Source organism: Ceratotherium simum, chromosome 37 (assembly GCF_057802395.1).
Source record: "Ceratotherium simum simum isolate JZ-2026a chromosome 37, ASM5780239v1, whole genome shotgun sequence".
Taxonomy (NCBI): Eukaryota; Metazoa; Chordata; class Mammalia; order Perissodactyla; family Rhinocerotidae; genus Ceratotherium; species Ceratotherium simum.
In genome coordinates, this window is record NC_141936.1 from 17,296,705 (window position 1) to 17,319,716 (window position 23,012).

The following is a 23,012-nucleotide window of genomic DNA, read 5'->3' on the forward strand; positions in this document are numbered from 1 at the left end:
GCTCAGCCTGGCTGCGCCCCCCACGAAAGCTTCTCAATCTATCTTACTCCTAAGACATGCGCTATGTGACCTAAAGAGGGGTAGAGCAATTTTCACTTGGATTAGAATCCGAGTCTCCTGGGGGCCGGCCCTGTGGGATAGCAGTTAAGTGCGTGTGCTCCACTGCTGGTGGCCCAGGTTCGGATCCCGGGCGCGCACCAACGCACCGCTTATCAGGCCATGCTGTGGCAGCATCCCACATACGGTGGAGGAAGATGGGCACGGATGGGCCAGTCTTCCTCAGCAAAAAGAGGAGGATTGGCATGGATGTTAGCTCAGGGCTGATCTTCCTCACCAAAAAAAAAAAAGAAAAGAATCCAAGTCTCCCAATACTTAAGGTAAATAAACCGCCCTTTGATTCAGTTTTTCCTTTTAGGTTAAAAGATTCATGAATCTTCCTCAATCCCATTCCCTTCTTTTTCTTATGTATTCATTATGAACTCCAAGACACATCTAATTTATATCAAACCCTGTCTCATATAGTAGCATATACACTGTATCCTGCGATCAAACATTGCAAAGATAGGTAGATGGACAGACAAACAGATGGAAAAGGTGAATTACCTTCAAATCAATAAGTGAGGTAGGATTTAGGGAACTTTTTCTTCTTATTTTCTCAATTTTTTATTGTGATTTACCACTAGTAAAATTAAAAATAAAATTAATTGAGCATGTTTAAAACACAAAAAAGCTGGAGTATATTTAAGAAAGTTAAGGGGAAAGGTGAGCGCAGAGCACAGCAGTTCATAGCCAGGATTCTGGAATCAGACAGTCATGGGTTCAAATCCTGGCTCTGCTGTCTTCTGGCTATGTGAGCTTGGCTGGCCTCCTCACATTGTTTCTTCATCTTTAAAACGTGAACAATAAGAATGCCTGTAAGTCACTCAACAATGTTTAGAAAGGCCACAGCCCTGTGTCTAGCACACAGTCAGGATGGAATAACTCACGGCCATCGTCTTGAAATTTGGCACAGAGGCTCTGCTCATCTGAGCAATAGTCAAACTGTGCTGGCACAGCCACATGTGGCTTACATTTATGAATTTGAGAATGTTATCATAAGCAGTTATACTGGGGCTCCTTGCAAACTATTTATTCAAGACTCTTCACTCCACCTCATGGGGGACGTAATAAGAGCATGTAAGCTGGACTCAGCCCAGCAAGGAAAGCTCTGGGCCTGGGCCTCAAACCCCAGCAGACAGCCAGGACTGCTGGCGGACTGAAGAGGGAGGGCTGGTGCCCTGGAGTCAGTCTTGGCCACTGTGCGTGCCCATTGAGGCCACTGTGCGTGCTCATTGAGGCCACTGGAGCCAAAGGGCCTGATTAGCATCTGGTGGCAGCTGGGCGTAGAAGGAAAGAAATGGACATCAAGGCTGGTCTCTGGAGGCAGAGCCCTCTGACTAAAGAGGGCTTCCCATGTCATCTGCACAGGGGAGAAGAGGCTACAAAAGGCTCCTCTGGGGGCCAGCCCTGTGGCATAGTGGTTAAGTTTGGCACACTCCACTTCGGTGGGCTGGGTTTGTGGGTTCGGATACCATGCGCAGACCTACGCCATTCATCAGCCATGTTGTGGCAGCGACACACATACAAAGTAGAGGAAGATTGGCACAGATGGTAGCTCAGGGCTAATCTTCCTCAGCAAAAAAAAAAAAGGCTCCTCTGGGGAGGCCCCAGTGCTACACTGGTGAAAGGAGATGGAAAAGGAGAGATGACAGTCATTAGGTTAATAAGACTGGATTTGTCTAGTAGCTCTCAAGCTTCCAGAAAACTCCAGAGGCCAAAATAAAGTGTAGCCTTCCCAGCTGTAAATGGTAGACCACTTAAATGATAAAAGCCTTTCCTTCCCCTTCCCAGCACTGGGGAGAGTTCTCAACCCTCAAAGGCTATAGGAGAGCTACTGAGGAATGTAAGGCTCCTCCTCCCTCACAGAGGAGGCTGGCCAGGTGTGGAACGCAGGGAAGATGAAGGCACCTTGTGGCCAGAAGCCTGGGAAGTATGAGGCACCGTGACAAGAAAAATGCTTTCCTTCCCCAGGAGGTTTTCTCTCCTCAGGCAAGGATAGTCCCCTTCAGGTCAAATCCCCACCTCCTCATGGGGACAAAGGGCCCACTCACCCTCCTTCTTTTCCACTTGGCTGCTTTGCAAAATAGGATGAGGAAGTGGAGCGTGGGCCCAGGAATGATGAGCCCACAGGATTAGCAGGCAGCCCTCTCCACATTACTAAGTCCCTGTGATGCCCCAGCCCTCTGGGTAAGTGTAGAAAGTCTGGGACACACAGTCTGACAAGTGGGGCGGGGGGTCGTACTCACAGGGACCCCAGCACAGAATTGGAAGGCGAATGTTTGGGAAATCTGTAACATGTGGCTGCCACACATATAGGCCACTTGCAAATGAGACTGTGATGCTATATGGAGTCTTTCCAACCAAACAGGCCAAAGCACATTTCTGAACAACAGGATTGAGGAGAAAAAAAGGAAAGTTTAGCCATTTGAGGCAAGGTGGCGCAGTGGAAAGGATCGGGTTTGGAGGTAGAACCGGGTGTGAACACCACCTATTCTATTGACTGGTTGTGTCTCCTTGGGCAAGTCACTTAAGCTCTGGGCTTCCGTTTTCTCATCTGTGCAATGGAGCTCTTGTATGTAAAGCACCTGGCAGGTAGAGAAGGCTCAGTAAACAGCTGCGATGAGGACCGTATCCATTCCAGAATGTGGCTTTGCAGATGGAATTGATTGGTTAAAAAAATAGAAAGTTAAGATTTTATTTGAAAATTTCATCTGAAAGAAAGGTCCCCATGGTTTATTGATTAGTTCCTTCTCCTTCGTTTTGTTTTACAAATGAATGGGAGAGAATCTGGGACAAAGTCCAGCCCAGAAGGGTGTGTTCGTAAAGACCCCTAGGAAATGATTTGCCTGCAGGCGGTGACGGGGCAGCCTCAGCCGTAAGTCCCAGCCTGACTCTGCTGAATTCAGAGAGAAACAACTCCTGACGCTCTGCGCTGCCAGGATGCTCCCTGGTTTTGGGTCTGCATATGACTTGGAAAATGCTATTTGTTTTTCTTGATAAGACCTTTGACAAGAGATTTTCACATATTGAGGTATATGGGGTAACTATTCAGGTTTAAAACTGATTCAACTTGAACTAAAGAAGCCTGACTTATGGCCTATCAAACATACATTGTACATCTGCTTAACCATTAAAGAATGAACTCTTAAGATAAGAGTGCAAACTTCCCCTCCTACGCCCTATTGGTACCACTCATATTAGTCCCTTTCCCAGCATCAGGGTCATGTTGACCTGCTAATTTGCAGCTAAACACCTCTTCGAAACTTTGTATCCTGGGTGTGTTTTTTTTTTTTTTTTTTAAAGATTTTATTTATTTATTTTCCCCCCAAAGCCCCAGTAGATAGTTGTATGTCATAGCTGCACATCCTTCTAGCTGCTGTATGTGGGACACGGCCTCCGCATGGCTGGAGAAGCGGTGCGTCGGTGTGCGCCCGGGATCCGAACCCGGGCCGCCAGCAGCAGAGCGCGAGCACTTAACCGCTAAGCCATGGGGCGGCCTCCTGGGTGTGTTCAATGTATGTTCTCTATTCTAAAAAGATGGAAGATTATACTGAAAACCATGCTTCTCTGGAACGCTTTCTAAGGTCTTCCTGGATTATAATCCTCACTCTGGCTCAAGTAAAACTCACCTTATTTCTCTTATCTATAGAAGGGTTATTGGTTATTTTGTGTTGACACCTTAAAAGCTAAAACAAAACCAAAGGGAGAGAAGGACTAGCTGCACGTCAAAAGTTTGTATGAAATGTGAAAGATGACAAGAATGGAGCCATGTTAAAAGAGCCAGAGCAGCCATTTCAGAGGAATCGCCTTGACAGCTTGTTTTATCTTCCAAACTGGACCAAACCACCAACATTCCCAGAAGTCAGTAAGGACCAGGACTGATGAAAGTGGACTTTGTTGATGATGGAATTACTAACCAATCAACGAACTACAAGTGCAGCCTTTTGCCTGATGATGGAATCTCAAGCCAATCTATAAAGTATAAAGTTAGCTGTACCTCATCTGGCACCAGTGAACTTTTTTTAAATACAACGTACCTCATCTTCCTCCCTTTTCCCCATGAAAACCCTGAGTCCCTCTCCTGTAATTGGGACACTATTTGGGTTTCTACCTGAATTTGTGCTCCCTGAATTGCAATTCTTTGATCCCAAATAAATGCTTTGCCTCTTAAACTGGTTTTCTGCTTTTGAAGAAATCTTTAGTTTTTTGCATCATTTTAGCAGATCCAACCTAATGTCATCCTTAAAGATATCCTGCCTCCAGGACCCTGGTATTTCAAATAATTTCTTACCTGGCTCAGCTTTAAAGTAATCACCCATCCACAAGATAAATTAGGTGAAGCATTGAAAGTGATACTGGGAGGTGGGGCAGGGGGGTGGGGTGCTGGTCTCTATCTGGGAGGATTACTGTTCTGATCAAAACCAAAGCCCCCAAACCAGGATTGCAGTCTTAAGGGTTTGGGAGTAGGGACAGGGGTGGGGCGATATGGCAGGAGAGTTAGGGAAGAATGTGGGCACATTCCCTAGTCATCACCATAAAAGAGAGAGGAGGGTGAGAATCATTTTTCAGGTAATGATGGTCATAACTAGAGAGATCCAGATCTATCTGTTCACCACATGAGTCCAGTTTTCAAGCTTTTTTTTTTTAACCTACACTAAAACCAAAACATTTCCTTATTGTGTTTTAAAACCAAACCAACACTGTTTGCATAACAACCCCCCTAGAGACATTGACTTAATATTTAACTTAGGCTAAATTACAAGATTCTACTTCAGAGGAACTGGGCAGAATCTCTGACGCCTGATTCCATTTCATTCAGTGCAAGTTAGCGAGGGTTACAATCTGGCCATTGTTGAGGACTTTTCAAGACTCATTAATCTCAGGCAAGAACCAACTTAACAAGAAGGGCAATCTTTTGAAGTGAATGGTGGTAGTGGCTTAAACAGAGGATTAGGAGATAATCACATTTAGAGTCATCTTTTGGCACTAAAATTAACCCCAGTCTAAGGGTTGTGAATTACAGGGATGGGGCAGGCTTTTCCCCTCTTCTCCCTTACGGGGTCTCCCAGACTCCCCTCTGAGACAGCCAGATGGCAGCCTGCCCACATCCAAAAAGACATCTCTCCATTTTCACATGTTATCACAAAGTTTGCCTCTTAACCAATTTATGGGACTTTATAAAATTATACCCTAGATCCTACAGCAGTTAGACACTATCTAGATCATAGGCATAATTTAAAGGTAAATTTTGGGTCTGCTTTGTACTATAGGTATCACCTAGTTAGCTTTCACTAATCAGAACGTGAGAAATGTGAAATTCATCATATTAGTCGAGCTCTCCAACCTAAGTTAATTTGGCTTGGAAGAGTAGGAACAGAAGGGCCTGCCAAAAGGCCCTTATGGCTCTTATGGCGTCTTTATCCCCAGGACTTTGATGCTACAATAAAATGGATTTTACATTTGCCAAGCAATTAAGTATTTTCTTTTAAAGCGTTCCTTTAATCATGTTGAATACAAAAGAGCAGGCAATCTAACAATTATTTAGCAATGGATTTGATGTGCATTTCAAATGTACTGTCTAATATTGAGGGGATTCACAACGCAAGGCAAAATAAGTAAAGCCACATTAGCGTTCAGTCTGCAAAAGAAATGGTATGCCTTCTATTTATTCTTATTTTTCAATGTTATTGTGCCCAACTTTTACTCTTTTCTTACTCACTCCATGCCAAGATGGACCTTTTTTAAGTGTCACAGAGGAAAAATATAAAGAAGACTCATGACCATGTTACAAGTCTCCAAGGATTCTCTAGCTGGGTCCTTTCAGTTTAAAGCTATGGACACTGCAGGCCAGAATCATGAAGTGCCTTGAGCAAGGCTGCACTGCTAGGATTATAGTCCAAGTCTTGATAGTGCAGCCTGGCCCATGGCTCTGTGCCCCAATTAATTGTCTATCCCCCTCAACACAGCCATTTGGACTAAGTACGGCCAATGCATGCACTGGCCCGAGATGGATGGCATCGTGCTACACAATGAGCTGGGTCAGATTGTCTTGAAAATCTGAACTAAAAGACAGTTGGGAAGCTACCAGCTGGCAACAGGAGATAAAAGAGCAGATACGTGGAGTCACAGCTCAATTGCAGCAGATAACCAGACTGTTTGCTTGCATCAGCTCCTGTGAGGTGCTGGTTTGGATGGGATTCCCCGTTACCTTACAAAGAATCCCCCCCTTCCTAAGCTAGTTCACGTGGGTCTCTGTTTCTGAAAACCAAAAAACACTACCTATACATATCAGCCTGGTGTCCCTTTCACAGTATTACACAACCAAATCTCAAAGCTGCATAAGGAGGTGGGAGCAGCCCCTATCTCTCTCCCCATATACACTCCTTGCTTCCAATCAGGAAAATCATTTCTACAAATGGGAAAAAAATGGCAAGAAAAAAACTCAAAGACAAATTTTAACCTTATTGAAATTCAGGCAGCCTGAACCAGGCTTTTTAAGGGCTGGGCACCCCTGAGTAAGCTACTTTATGGCCAGGGAAACAGCAGGCCGGAAAGAGCAAGTGCCTGAAGACAGGAGTCCCAAATTCAAATGCCTTAAAGGGGTCAGGGAGGTCAGAAAGGGTAATACAAGAGGGAGTGGTGAGGTCTGTGGCTAAACTAAAGTGAACACCCAGCATAAAAGCATCAAAATTAAATTTCAAAGAACTTTCTTAGGTCATGATTGATGATACTGTGGGAAATCAAAATTGGCCACCTCAAAATTTGTCTCTTGGGGCCGGCCCAGTGGTGCAAGTGGTTAAGTGCGTGCGCTCTGCTGTGGCAGCCCGGGGTTCGCCAGTTCGGATCCCAGGCGCACACCGATGCACTGCTTGTCAAGCCATGCTGTGGCGGAATCCCATATAAAGTGGAGGAAGATGGGCATGGATGTTAGCCCAGGGCCAGTCTTCCTCAGCAAAAAGAGGAGGATTGGCAGATGTTAGCTCAGGGCCGATCTTCCTCACACACACACACACACACAAAATTTGTCTCTTTACCTTGCTTATTTTCTCTGAAGGACATTTGACCTTCCCACGTCAAACTGCTTAAAGAATTTAACATAGAGGGCCTGTTCCAGGAAAGAGCTACTCCCATATGATAGCTGTAGTATAATGTAAAATAAGTGTGATAAGAAAGGCACCAACAAGCCCATCTTATCAAAAATTCTGTCTCTCTGGCCACATGTTCTATAGGTGGCCCTGTAAAGAGTTGTCTGACAAACATTTGCATTTTCCATCTCCATGTGAATTGTCTTCTTCCCCTCTGAAATCCCAAACCACTACCCCAACACACTCCTTATCTTGAGCTGAAAAATACTTAAGCCAGCAACTTAGAATGACGAGTTGCTCAGTTTCTATTTTCTGAGTTTCTCCCATGTATACATGTTATAAAGCTTTGTTTGATTTTCTCCTGCTATTCAGTCTCATGTCAATTTAATTTGTAGCCCAGCCAGAAGGACCCAAAGTAGGTAGAGGATAGTCTTTCTCCCCTTAAATACCATTTCTCAAAGTCTGAAACTTCTAAAAATCTTATATATAAAGACACATTGCCTCTGAGACAAGGAAAATCAATAGTTCAGTATCATTTTATAATAATTGGTAAACAGCAATTAAAAAATTAAAGCCACTTTAAAAAATACTCAAAAGGCAGACTGACAATTCACAAAAGAGTTAATACAAATGGCTAATAAAAATCTGAAAAATGTTTGGATCTTCACTAAAACATATGAAATGAAATTAACCGAGATAGTATTTTTCATTGGTTAAATTAGCAAAGATTAAAAAATGAGAACAGGCAACGTTTACGGGGAAGACTTGAAATGAGTATTCCCACACAAGTGGTGGTGGTATTGATACCAAACAATATTTCTAGGAAAATAATTTAGCAATATACGTATCACTGGCCTTAATGATTCTATCAAGCCTACGTGTCAGGAAAAGTTTTCCTCTCAGGAATAAGAGTATTATTTCCTAGTGGATAATGTAATTTCGTTTTGGTTTGGTCAAGACAAAGTTTAAGGACAAATTTGTGGCTCAACTTTGCTTTTTTTTTGCTGGGAGCTAACAGCTGTTGCCAATCTTCCTCTCCCTCTCTTCAAAGCCCCAGTACACAGTTGTATATTCTAGTTGTAAATCCTTCTAGTTCTTCTGTGTGAGCTGCCACCACAGCATGACTATTGACAGATGGGTGGTGTGGTTCTGTGCCTGGGAACTGAACCTGGGCTGCCAAAGCGGAGCGTGCTCAACTTTAACCGCTAGGCCATCAGGGCTGGCTATGTGGCTCAACTTTGAATCAGCAAGCTAGCTAATTTTAGACTAGATCTTCATCTCTTATTCTATCTGTATTCCTCCTAATTTTGATTTTATCTACGTTTTCAATTTTTTCTTGCATCTCTTGAATGCTATGAAATATCTGTGAGAAGAGACAGGATATAAATAAGTAAAATCTCATAAGAACAGAGAAAATATGAACCTTCCAAGCATCAATTGTGGTATCAATATTTGCATTGCTATTTAACAAAATGGAGAATAACTTTATTTAGCAAAAAGTGAGTGACGTTTTGCTTCATGTTACAATGCTGAACATCACGTAGTTTCAATGAAATTGCCTCTAAACTTTTTAAGACACAGCAATCCTATCTCTAAAGCTTTTATTTTACTTTTTGGTGGGGCTTTCACCAGGCCAAAATGGAAGTCAAGAGATCAGATAATGACTCAGTTGGACAATGGATCTTTCTGAGGCACTATCTACAATATCTTTTTGTGAGCATCTAATGAAATAACCCATTCACTGCCTTTTCTGTCCCAATGTCAAAGATTTTGTTGAGTCCAAGGACACGTTACACACCTTGGTAAGTGACAGAAGAGGGAAATAATGTCTTGATTGATGTCTTTCAGCTAACTTAACAAAAGGTTATCTAAATTTTCCGGGATAGAATACCTTCGACTTGTCAAGAAAGGTATATAAAAGACATGAAAATAGAATATAGCGTCAATAAAGGCCATACAGTCAAATCTGAAACACAACCATAGCAAATATGCAGTAGAAGAGGACATTGGGAGGGTCATTTAACACTTAAAGCCTCAGCTTTAACATCTCTTTAAACACAATGGACCGTGAACGTTGTTCATGTCACTTAGCTGTGTTCTAAGGCACAACAATGGCTACCTTCTCAAGCACAGAGGGCCTTAGGGGACAGGATCAAATCCACCTTGCCGCTTAATCCAATGTGATCCTGGACAAGTTATTCAACCTTTCTACACATCAGCTTCCTGATCTGTAAAATGGGCTGGCAGGAACCACTTCTCAGGATTGCTGGCAGGATTAAATGAGGTAGAATATATAAAACACTATTACAGTGAATGGGGTATATACTGAGGGCTCCACATTGGTATGGCTTATTATTTGAAGTATTACTATCTCAATCCATAAAATGATGAAATGATACTAACCCATTGTTATGAAGACATAAGATAATGAACATAAATGCCAATAAAAGCAATAAAAGATGTACAATAGAGGGGAGTAACAATTATGATTGTGACAAGAAAGCAGTTAATATAACCATAAATTCTGCTAAGCCACTTCAGACAGTATGAGTCACCTCTAATATAACACAATTTTTAAACACAATAAAACCTGTGCGGACTTCATCCAATGACAAAGGTTGAATTAACGTAAAATTTGACAAGAGGTTTGCCCTCCTGAATGCTGTTGCCTTCCAAAGAATTTTGGGTGAGATAAGATGTTTGAAGTTACAAGACTTCAAGCTCTGCCCTTATGTAATTAACCTTTCTTAATCCTCACCCCTTGACTAGGCAGCCACTAATTTAGGGATATCCCTTACTTGAGAGAGGCTGCCTCAGCAGGAAGCTGGTTGCCAAGGAGAAACTCACCTACTCCACCCCTCCCTCCCTCCCAACCCCCAACACTACCAGGAATTTCCTTTCTCTTCGTCCACCTTCAACACTGGACCCAACCAAGCATCTCTCATTATTATATCTGCAGCTGAGCAGAGTGCCCCTCTTCCTACCTCTCAATCTCTCTTTCTCTCTTCTCTCAGGCTCTCAACCTCAATCTCTTCCTCTGTCTCCTTGGAATGGCCTCCATTCTCTCCACCAGGAATGCACACCATGCCTTACAAATACAGCTGACCACACCGAATGTGTAACTCTCAGCCTGGGTGCCTTGTGGACCTGGCCATGCACCCATTTTCCAAAGTTCAGGACAAACTGCATACTCAAAGGTCGCCCTTCCCATTCTGAGGCAAAGATTTTATTTGCGCACTCTCTGACAAAGCCTGCTAATTCTACCTCAAACAGAAAATCATTTGAGCTCTTCGAAATGAGGATTCCAAAGCATAAAATAACAACCAATGATGACAATCAGAGTCCCCTAACCACCACCTCCCATTGGGTCTAAAGATCTTGCTTGCCCTAGGAAAAGTTTTCCACCCTCAGTGGAGGAGATAATTGGCCTTGAGCTGACTGTACACTTTACAAGATATTCCCAGGTTATTAAAAGTACCTTACATCATTTGCCCCAGTCAACTCTCCAACTCAACTTCCAATAAAAGTTGGAAATTTTATTTTTAACATCTCAGAAAAGAAATGGCAGGAAAAGAGGCCGGCCCGGTGGCGCAAGCGGTTAAGTGCGCGCGCTCTGCTGTGGCGGCCCGGGGTTCGCCGGTTCGGATCCCGGGCACGCCTCGACTCACCGCTTCTCAAGCCATGCTGCAGCGGTGTCCCATATAAAGTGGAGGAAGATGGGCATGGATGTTAGCCCAGGGCCAGTCTTCCTCAGCAAAAAAGAGGAGGATTGGAAGATGTTAGCTCAGGGCCGATCTCCTCACCAAAAAAAAATAAAAAGAAAAAAATAAAAAGAAATGGCAGGAAAAGAAACTCAAGTACCACAGGTCTTTCATGCATTTTCAAATCTTAAGAACAGAAGGAATGCTCCCTGTCCCCCCTCTCTCTCCTCACCCCGTCCCAACTGCTCCTATGCAGTCACTGCTCTGCAGGTAGGGAGGCTGGCTTCAGAAAGGGAGAGGGACAATTGCATTAACATTCACCTTCTGCAAGACGCATATGCTTTTGTAGATTCTTGGATCATACTTTCAGACAGAAACTAGATTTCAGAAGAGGGGTGGCCGGGAGACAGAGAGGGGGAAAGGAAAAAGTGGCTTGTAGTTTCAGAGAGAAAAGGAGAAAATTGGAAGAATTCAGGGCCAAATAATCATAACCATACGCCCCAGGGACCTTAGCGGTCCTTCAGGCTAGAGGCTTCAAACAGGCCTCGTAGGTTTGGACTTCAAGGATTCTTTGTTTAGTTGGCTCATAATGTGTTAAAAATGTAAGCCTACGTTTAAAAACTGGGAGATATCACATGAAAAACAGATCTAGCAACTTCAGCCCATTTTTAATCATGGCTGTCACAGGTGGAACCAGGGGGCGGCTGCTCCCCTATGCTCCTAGGTGGCCACACTCTGATTCTCATGGATACCCCCACCCTCGCCACTTCTCCCCACACAGGACTTCACTGTTTTATTTCTCTCCCCTGCCGTTGAGGACATTTGAGTTTATGCCTCCCGATCAAGGCCACTCTAACCTGTTCTGCACATAAGAAAAATAAAGCCCGGATTGGGGCAGTCACTTGCTTAACATCACACAGCTTCTCAGAGCAGAGACGCACAGCAACCCCAACTCCTTTACACACAAACAAGCGCTCTGAGCCTCTGTTTTCAGGAAGAATCTTGAGTTAGGGAAACAGCGTGCTGGCAGCCTTGTCCCTGAAGCTCCCTCTCCCAGCTAAACAATCTTTGACCTTCGAATTGGTTGATCTTTAAGACTCCTTTGCCTTCACGGACTAGTCACTATGCATTAATTATCATGCTCAAGTAGGACATGGAGAGTCCTCCCATCTGCCAGGCCCTGAGCTCTGTGCACACTCTGTATGTTTTCTCGATGATTCTGGGAGATACGCATTATTAACACCATTTTACAGATGAGGAAGGCAATCCTGACACACCATGGACTTGGAGCTCGTCTAAGGGTATCCAGATTTCATTGCAGTCCTGGTTTTGAATGCTAAAAAAGACTAATTTTTAGTTACTATTTCCCCAAATCACCCACTGTATCTACTACCTGTGAAGCATTTTTTTTTTCTTTCCATGATAAGAGCTTTTGTAAGACACCAGCAGGAATTAACAGAAAAATGTACTGTGACATTTTAATACAGTTGATTTTAAAATTTGCAAGGCAAATGCTAGACAAATTACATTCTAAACAAAAGGGACAATAGGCACAGATATTCTTTTCTCTTGGGCTCTTGTAATTTATTGTTCAAGAATTTTCTTTGCATTTTTTAAAATAAATGCTGCTAAAAGTGAAGTTTGCTGGTTAAACAAAATAGTATTTTAAAAATTTGTTTTGTTTTTGAAAAGGCAATTTATACCCCATGATATTAGATACATTTAAGTTAGTAAATCTAAATGTAAAACCTTACTTAATGAGTAAGGCTCAGGACAGGCGCACACAGACAAGTGCAGTGGCCGAGCTGCACTTGAACCCAGGCCTATAAGAGCCCAAATCCCATACACTTGCAGCTTGCTTTGCTGCCTTACAAATAGCCACCATCCCCCCAATTAAGAAAAAAAAATAGAACTTATTTGGTCCCGAACAAAGTTAAATGATGGGGTGTCAAGCAAAACATGAGAAAGGGGCTCCACCTCTCTACCTGGAATTGTCATTGGGTTTTTGTGCAAACCCAGCTGCCCCCACTACACAAGGAGTTCCCTCGAGGAAGGTGCCCTGCCTTACACATGCCTCCAACGCATATAGAGTAGTCACTTAATGCTGCTTGGAATTATTAGTCAATAGCTTCTAGTTTCGGTTTTTGATCAAATTTTACTCAAATGGGCCTCCTGGGAGGATGCATTTTATGCCTCTTCATGGGTTCCCAGAAAAGTCCTTTCTTCTCTGCCCACCACTTCCCCCTCTTCTAGTTTTATTAACCCGCAGGGAGGTGTGCAGCAAAGTACATGAAATCCACAGGGTGGTTTGGTTTTGCAAACAAAACGAGTTGTGTTCCTGGCTTTTTAACTTTTCCTGTAATTTTTCCAAAGCAAACTAGGTAAAAATTCAACTCTAAGTGATCAAAAAAACACACATATGCAAAGTACTTCAATACCAAAGCAGACAGTTGTTCTATAAGTAGTAGTGGTTCCTAAGTAATAATAATACTTACAACCCATATGATGATCAGTCTTCTGGATAAATAAGGGTCAATATTCCAGTGAGTGAATGGAAGAAACGTGATGTAGAACACTTCTTGACCCAAAGTGGCTGAAAATCTGAATAGGTAATAGTAGAAATAATTCTTCACAATGTACTTCTGTACATCAGCCTAAAAGACAAAAGTTAGGAGACTTTGTGAGTTTACCGAACATGTCACCATAGGGCAAGTTTTAAAAATCTCTATCTAAAAAAAAAAGAAAAAAAAAAATCTCTATCTAAAACTTATAGGTCTCTATTGCCAAGGTGTTGCCTTTCCCATTACGTAATTATGCTATCATCACGATCAGTGTACATCCTTGCTGAACATCTATTAACCACAATTCATCCACATGATCACAGAAGACGTTACTTCTTCATAAAATTAAATAAGTAATATCTAAGACAGAAATACCAGGAGAAGACACACAAAAAAGTCAAAAATCTTTTTCCTGTGTATTCAGAAGGCTAGAAACTCGAGGGAGGCAAACTCTGTTAGGACACTGTATGAATCTGTGACTATGCTAGGCAGAATAACGCCCCCAAGGATGTCCACATCCTAATCCTTATAACCTGCAGATATGTTACCATCTTACATGGCAAAAGAGACTTTGCAGATGTAATTAAATTAAGGACTTTGAGATGGAGAGATTATCCTGGAGTATCTGGGTGGCTCAATGTAATCACAAAGATCCTTAAAAATGGTAGAAGGAAGCAGGAAGGTCAAGAGTCAGAGAGACACTTGAAGATGCTACACCGCTGGCTTTGAAGATGGAGGAGGAGGTCACGAGTCAAGGAATGCAGGCAGCCTCTAGAAAACTCTAGAAAAAGTAAGGAAATGGACCCCCCCCCTTGGGCCTCCAAAAGGCATTCAGCCCTGCTGACACCTTGATTTCAGTCCTATGAGAACCATTTTGGACTTCTGACCCCTACAGCTGTAAGAGAATAAATTTTTGTTGTTTAAGCCACTAAGTTTGTGGTAATTTGTTGCAGCAGCGATAGATAACTGAGACTAAGACATCAGAAAAATCACTTGCTGATGAACATTTTTAGTTTACCTTTTAAATGGGACTAGTCAAGTCAACCCACTACAGTGATGGTGTAAGAAACACAGCAAATGCCTGCTAAAATCCACTCCCATTTTCTGTCACACTTTCCCTCCCTCTTATCCTGGTAGGAGGCAGAAAAAAAATGAATTAAAGGGGTTAACAAAGGAATAAGCAGACAATCTATTTAAAAATATGGTAAACATCCTTAAATTATGGCAAATTAGTAACAAGCTAAAAAACAAAAACATCATCACCCTGTTAAATGAATCTAAAAAGTAGAATTTTAATGCTACTTATAGTCATAAACTTTATAAAAATAAAATTAAAGCAAAATGCCAACACCAAAAATGGAAAGGAAAAGATGTCAAGACTCTTGTAGGTCTAGATTTGTTGTGTTGTGTTTTATACAAACTCTGAAGTCTTTGGTTGTTTTTTGTTGTTTGTTTGCTAAGGAAGATTGGCCCTGAGCTAACATCTGTGCCAATCTTTTTCTATTTTGTATGTGGGACTCCACTACAGCATGGCTGATGAGTGGTATATAGGTCCTCGCCTGGAATCGGAACCCATGAACCTGGGGCTGACGAAGCAGAGAGTGCGAACTTAACCACTACGCCATTGGGCCGGCCCCTGACGTCTTTGAATTCTGGAGGATTTTCGGAGAATAAGTTATATGTATTTATTCTGAAAATATTCGTTCTGTGCCTATGGTGACCCAGAACCTATGCTGGGTGCCAAGAAGCTTCAGATGAGCCAGGCATGACACCTGGCGTCCAGGAGCTCTTATTCGGTGGGGGGCACCAACGAGTATAATTTGGGGGAATGAATTTTTAAAGGACCAATATTGTGTTTGAGGCCTTGAAGAAGACTAAGAGTACTTTTACACTTAAGGAATAAAAAAAGATGACCTTGGAAATTGCAAGAATATATCTGTACTTGACACTATTGGCTGCCTACCAGGTACGTATTCCTTTCCTCCTAAGAGGTTCTTGATTTTATTCCAGTGTCTCTACCTCCCTGGCAAAGTGCTGTAACTCAGAGGGAGTGGACACTGCCTTGGGCTCCAGAGGCATATCTGGATTCGTCTAAACCAGTCACGGCAAGTTCAAGATTCAGCCTCAAGCCAAGCAGTGCATGGTACTCAGCTGGAGAAAGTTACAAGTCAGGGGTGAGCACACAGCGTAAGCTAAAAAAAGTTCATCTCTCTTCGGCATGAACTTTACTTCTAAGTAAATTCAAATGAGAGAGAACGGCAATAGATCCATCCTAAATAAGAAAGACAATAATGCACAAAATGAATTAAATAAGGAAGGGTATAGTTTCACCTCTCTGCCAAGATATTATGGCTGGATTTGCAAAACAAGATAAGGGATTGTGAAGAATAAATAAGTGACAAACTCCTCTATCTCTTATTTATTTGTTTTTTTGTGAGGAAGATTAGCCCTGAGCTAACAACCGTTGCCAATCTTCCTCTTTTTGCTGAGGAAGATTGGCCCTGGGCTAACATCCGTGCCCATCTTCCCCTACTTTATATGGGATGCTGTCACAGCGTGGGTTGACAAGCAGTGCATCGGTGCGTGCCCGGGATCGGAACCTGTGAACCCCGGGCCACCACAGCAGAGCTCGTGCACTTAACCGCTACGCCACTGGGCCAGCCTCTCCTCTATCTCATTAACTAGTGAGACAACGAATCTCTGCAGGTTCCGTTTTATACATATACATCCAACAGGTTTGACCTTGAGGCATGTCCTGTAAAGAGCCCCTTTTTACATAAAGATTAGTCATTTTAACCTGCCAGCTACCAGGTACACCTGGTAATCTGGCCTGCTTTGAAGCTTTACAAGGAGAACCTTTGAGAAACTCTGACAAGGGTCAAACCCCTCCCTCATGTCATTTCATGGTACACAAGTGCTATATGACATTATAAATACTCAGCGACAACCATTTCCCTGGACATTTACCTGAGACCAAGTTCAATATCTTAATCCTAGTAAATAATTGAAAAGACCTTCAAAGATGACAGCAAACTGCTTAAGTGCTACATATTACTAATTAACATCTCTAAATATGCTTTTTACAATCTCTCAAGAATTCTCTTTTTTGGGGAGACAAATGTTCTCTAAATTTTCTTAGGAACAGAAGAAGCAAGGGTGAAATTTAGAATATCAGCATATATATAAGGAAACCCAAAGGATTTTTTAGATAACATCTCTGTATATGTAATTAAGTAGCTTGAGAGCCAATATTTGCCCCAAATTCTTGGGAATTATACATACCTAAATAAAGTGGTCAAGTAGTTGTCTTTTCAGAATGAGAATCTGAGTTTCTCCTGTAGGAAATCTCAGTGTGTATGACTTTTCTATATCTTTGGAAACAACGAGAATTTCAGTTCCAGTGTAGGTGTTGGTCCCATCGGGAACAATTAGAGGGAGAAGAAACAGGCAGTAAAGTAGAAATGGTAGGTAAAGTGAATGGCAAAGAGGAGAAGGGAAAAAGCTGAGAGAAAGGAAACCAGGTCCCAGAATGCTATTTCTACATTTCTGAATCTCTGCAGGTTCTATTTTATGCATATACATCCAACAGGTTTGGCCACACACAAGGGGCTGACAGCCTAGACTGTGGGCCGTGTCTGGGGCACAGACTCAAGAGGCAGGAATTAGCAGCGAATTTTTTAGACAAAAGATCAGGAAGGCATTGAACATTTAAGTGGGTAGACAGCTTTTAGAAATAAAGTACTTCTTAGTATGCCTATCATCTGTCCCAAAGCCAAATGAAGAAGTTTCTAGTAAACAAGGGATAAGATGGAAATTACCTACATATCCATCCTTACTAACTGCAAAATGTCATTGATATCCTCATTTGTGTATTTTATTTATTGGTTTATTTTCCTGAAAGTTAAAAAAAAAATGTGTTTTCAGTCTCCCAATGCCATCTTCCCTTTTTGGTCGTGAATTCCTCAGATCTACGTTCTACTAAAATGTGGTTTTCAGTAACCTAACCTTTGGGTCTGAGAAGAGCTGCTCTATTTTGCCAACATCAGAGTGTTCTGTGTTCTCTGCAAGGCTGCCTGCAATGCATAAATAAATCAGGAAGGAGGAGAGCCATGCAGACTGACTGCATGACGGAAGAGAAAGAAGACTGCGAATATATGACTTCTTGACTCAGCTCTGCCCCCCAGCACCTGAAGAGTGTTTTGTTTTCCAAACACACCCCAAGGAGTCCTAAATGCAAAGGAAATATGGCCAGGTCAGCACCGCTGGCTATAACAGTTGACCTAGACAGCAGAGGAGCGAATGCCCAGCAGACTTGGCAGCCGGCCCAGGTTTGAGCTTTCAAAGGAGAAATAGAAGAAATAGCTTTTAGCCAAAACAATGCGTGACCTTGGGGAAGTCAATTTGCCTGTCTGAACCTCAACGGCCTCAGCTGCAAATGATGGAGTAAGATTAGTTCAGTTGCTTTTCAATATACAAAAAAAATTTTTTTCCTCTCCGAAGCCCCAGTGCATGGTTGTATATCCTAGTTATAAGTCCTTCTAGTTCTTCTGTGTGAGCTGCCGCCACAGCATGGCAACTGACAGATAGGTGGTGTGGTTCTGTGACTGAGAAACAAACCTGGACCACCGAAGCGGTGAGAGTGCTGAACTTTAACCACTGGACCATCAGGGCTGGCCCACAAAAAAAATTTTAAGTAGGGAAAGGCCCATTAAATAAAATGTCACCCCAGGGCCTATTATATAAAATGATATAAGATTAAAAGTCTGTACTAATTCATGGAAAGTGAGGAGGGGCCCAGGGAACCCCTATTTGAGACCAGGCCACTCCCACTCCCCCATCCCCCAGGCCTTCTCTGGAGCATCCCCTCAGAGCAGTTCAGTAATCAGTTTGAAAACCACTGACCTCAATCTCTGCAGGAAATCACATACCACATTCCTATAATTAACTTTTGGCCTTCAGTACACAGGCTATAGGTATTCCAACCTTGAGTCTTTAAAGGATTTAATAAACTCTGGGCCAATGTCATTGCAAGGTCATATCACTTATCTCCATTTTTTCAGATTAGAGCTGTAAACGTTAAGTGTTCTTCCAAAGGTCAAGTTTGAGATACCCTCTATTGCAACAGAGCCAGAAGGAGTTTGCATCAGGAGGATGATACGGGCATCTCTGAGCTGTCCACTTTCACTGGAAGCAGTAGAAGGAACTCATTCTCTAGGGGGGAGAGAGATCAAATCTATACAGGTCTTAAAGTAATTTTAAGACCCAAAGCTCTTTTATAGAACACACCAGACAGCAGCATTCCCTTCACAGTGGCTTTCCTATAGAGAAGTTTTACAGACTGATGAGAAAGAAGCAATCCAGTGGATTGCCCTGGAGAGCAGAACAGTCCAGGAAGAGGGAAGGCCCAGAGCCCGGTGGTTAGGAACATGGACTCTGGAGGCAAAGCGTCTCGAAATGAATCTAGGCTGCTCCACCACTTACTACCTGAATAATCTCACACCAGTGACTTGATCCCCCAGGGCCTCAGTTTCCCCTTCTGCAAATGGGAATAACAATAGGACATACCACACTGGGACGTCAGGAAGATGAAATCAGATATTGTTGATGGTGTATGCAGAGCACTCAGTTCAGAGCCTAGCAGAGAAACCTCTCAATAAGACCTACCTGTTGGCCACGAGTGATGATGGTAGCAGTGAGGACTTCTCAGAAAATGAGAAAATTGAGGACTTCTCAATTCTAATGTGCATATGAATGACTTGGATTTTGTTAAAATGCAGATTTTGATGCAGTTCACCTGGGGCAGGGCTGCGATTTCCAACGAGCTCCCAGGTGATGCATATGCTGCCATGTTGCCAACACAAGGACCACACGTTGAGGAGCGAGGATGAAGGACACTCCAGTAACGGGTTTTTAAACCAAAAAGTAAGGCTCTCAGATTTAATCCTCACTGTTGGAGGAAGCCTCAGTGGGAGTTTAAAGAGTAAGATAAGGTGATCAAAGCAACAGGTAAACGTGCTGGTGACAAACCAGAAAGGAATAGTTAGTGAATTCCATGGAGGGTCCTACCATAGTCCAGATGTGGGAACTGAGCCCAGACAAGTGTCTGGACCACAGAAGGTACTAAAGAGAAGGGCATGCATAAGAGATGCCCCGCTGAAATAGCAGCTGGATCAAACAACCAGCTGACCACGCATAAACAAACAAGCCATCTCGGGCTCCTCACCCTCATTCGGGAAGGTTTGCAGAAATCCCTTGATGACAAATCCAAAATTAGTTAAGAAGGAGTCATGAAGTTTGAAACACATTCCCAACCTCTCAGACCATCACAATACAGTAAAACAAACCTCATTTCCCTCAAAAGGGCTTTTGTACCACTGTCAGAATCGCGCTTGGAACAAAGTTCTCTGACCTCTGCAGGCAGGCACATCTGTCCTTATGTTCTCTGTTAAGATGGAGGCAGTAATTTGCTTTTTTCTCTCTCTCTCTCTTTTTTTTAGAAAAGATCAAAACTAAGAGGAGAGTATCCCATTAAGATCAATGGTTTTTGGAAGTTCCAAACTATTTTTTTTAACCCAATTTGGGAAATTCTTTGTCATTTCTAGTTACATCTGCAATAATATACATTCAACCTGCACACTCATTCTCATCAACTCCTGAGGGTTGCCATGTTGGCACATGCATGCCTAGAGTCATTTTTCAAGGTAGGCAACGTCTTCATGTGTTTGAGATTGTGGAAGAAGAGGGGTATCAGCTGATCATCTCCAGATTGATGGCCATTTATGGAGACCTGGGCCTCCCCAGAAAAATACTGTCCAGGGTCAGGGCAATGTCCTCAAAGGCAGTCGATTCAGGACTAAAACTCTATATTGCCTTGCTCTCTGATTCTCATACTCGGCATATAATCAGCCAGAATTTCTAATCTAGAGCTCAGCAATTGGAAGGGCAAATCTAAGGAACTTGACGCGTCTTTCAATAGAACCTATAATTTGCAAGGTCTTTGTCCCACTACCTCTCTCTGAAAGACTAGGCTTTGGCAGGCATGCCATTACACTCTGCAGAGATGGAATATTTGTAAAGTAAACACTCCCTCCCAGCTATTATAAGACACCAACTAGCATGTTAATACACCAAGTACAAACCAAGCAATGCCCAACATCTAAAAAAAAATTGAAAATGGCAAATCTTTTTAAACCACAGGCCATGTCTATGTAGACTATTCATTCATTGCTAACACTTTCATGATGGAAGGTTGACAATAAGCAAGATTATTTCATTTAGCCGTAAGTACTATAATGAAATTAAAGCAAGATAATATTATACAAAGTGATACATGTGTGTTGGGGGATGCTCTCGCAAGAAGGAGCCATTTGAACTGAGCCCTGGATGGGGTGATGAGCCAGTTCCTTCAGGGTCTGTGTGGGTTAGCAAGGAACACTTAGTAAAAGGCCTCGAAGCAGGAACCAGGTCTGTGTGCTGGAACATGGCAGGTGATAAAGAGATAAACAGGAGATGAAGTTAACAGCAGAAGCTAGCTCAAGCCAAGGTTTGGGATTTAGCTTGGGAGAAATAGTAAGTAACCGAAAGGTTTCAAATAAGAGCATGATTTGATCTACTCTGGCAAGACTAAAATAAATTTTGGCTCAGAAACAGTGGGAAGAAACCCTGCTTTAATTCTTTTGTTTTTTGATTTCTTAAACTTCGTGGAGAAATATCATTAATTAGCAGTGCTGATCTTAAACTGGGGTGGAATCACATTGTTTCCACGGTGAGGTTGACACGTGTTGTCTTGAATTCATGTCTATTTACTAATACGCTCCCATCACTTCTAATTACTCTTTATTTTTTAAGTTTAGGGAGTCAAGACTCTGACTCATAAAGAAAATTAAATGGTGATTACTTAGGAAGCCTAAGAAAGATTGACAGTGTCCCTTGAAGGGGAAAACCGAAGAAACGAGAATGTTCGAGGGTTTCCTCTTTCATCTTCAAGTCCAGATAAAATTACTAGTTGGATGATCTAACTGATGTCTGCCCAGTGCTCAGTGATTAAAATTTCAGGATGTCGAGACTGAAAGTCAATAAAATGGAAGGACAACTTCTTTGAATAAAAGAGCTTGACAGGGAACTGCAGACTAATCACTTTCATCTGCTTGGTTGGCCTTTGTTGGGATCCCTCAGTCTGTGTCCAAGAATAAGAGGGAGCTTGAGGGGACTGAACTCAAGGTGGCTTTTATTTACAGTGGAGTTTTAGTTGTAGCCTTTTCCACAACATAAGCTTTCTTTTCCTCCTGACAATCCATCAGATTTCATCGCATCCTCCGAACATCCGATATCTTGTTTTTCTTTTCCTCAAGAGCCAGCTCTTTCTCATATTGGGGACCATCGGAAAGGGTGAACCAGTACCACAAATCGTGAAATTCTTGAAAAAGTGAGGCAGTGATCCGTGCTGGCAACAATGCTTCACCTGAATCAGAAAGGGGTCTTACAACTCAATAAAACACTGCCTCACCATCACTTTCAGAATTCTGTGTCTGGAACACACAATATCTGCTTAGGAGGCAAATCTAAGACTGGGATAGAGAGAGGATAGGACAGCAGTTTGCAGAGACAAGAGACGTGGGCCTCTGCTAGAATTTCCTCCACAAAAAATAAGAACAACAGGGGTGCACCCAAAGAACAGAAATACCCACCCCCATTTTTAAAGGGGCTGGGAGGACCAGCTGCCCTTTAAATTCCCAAAATGTCTTAAGAACTTCACTGTTTCTCAAAACATTTTGGATCCGCTCAAACCTGAAACACATTGTGCCAAACATTCTTCCAGTTAATTGTTAAGCCCTTGTGTGTTCAGGGGGATTTTTGGTACAGATGTTTCTGATTCATTTATATTAACTTATCAAAATGACATTTGGAAGAGCTATATGATGTTTAAGAAGGAGTCTTATAAACTTGGGTTCATTAGTTTTAATCCAGGAATTCCATTCCCCGCCCCAACGCACACACTCAGAATTCAGAACTTGAAAGGGGTGATTCAGTTCTTTTCTAACCTGGCAGCATGAATTCACTCATTCCTAATTCCCTTCAAAAAACATTTTCTAAAACTTTAAAAGGCACCACAGAAATGCAAGAAAGCTATTCGGGCACATGTAAGATTTTCTCCTTGGTGATCTTGTACGTATAAAGATTTAAAAACAAACATTTAAATCAGACAAAACCAAAACTGAACTCTGACTGGTTTGCCTCTGAAGTCAAAGAGATCTTATCCAAAGGCTTTCCTGCTTCCATCTTTCTTGTTTATTTGGGCAAAATGGGCACAGAATCTTTAGCTTGGAGTTTTATTCATCCAAGACCATCATGTTAGTGGGGGTAAGTATGTGTGTACATGGAGGAGAAGGACGAAGCAGAAAGATATCTTCGAGCTGTCCCCTCCTCATTCCACTTTTTAGAGCTCTGGAGGAATTCAAGATGTAGATAGTACTTTGGAACAATTTTCTTTTCCTGATCCGCCCCACTCCCTGGGGCAGTGTCGATGTATAGCAGAGGGCATCATGGGTAAAGCAGGGATGGACAGA

General features: G+C 42.4%; 1 protein-coding gene across 1 annotated transcript in view; it reads right to left on the reverse strand.

The window, feature by feature from the left end:
- SGPP2 (sphingosine-1-phosphate phosphatase 2) overlaps positions 1-23,012 on the reverse strand; it is a 126,596-nt gene that overhangs the window by 62,444 nt on the left and 41,140 nt on the right. The window contains exon 2 of the mRNA XM_087424767.1: positions 13,381-13,539. Coding sequence (XP_087280893.1) covers positions 13,381-13,539 — 159 coding nt within the window. The remainder of the gene's footprint in view (positions 1-13,380; positions 13,540-23,012) is intronic.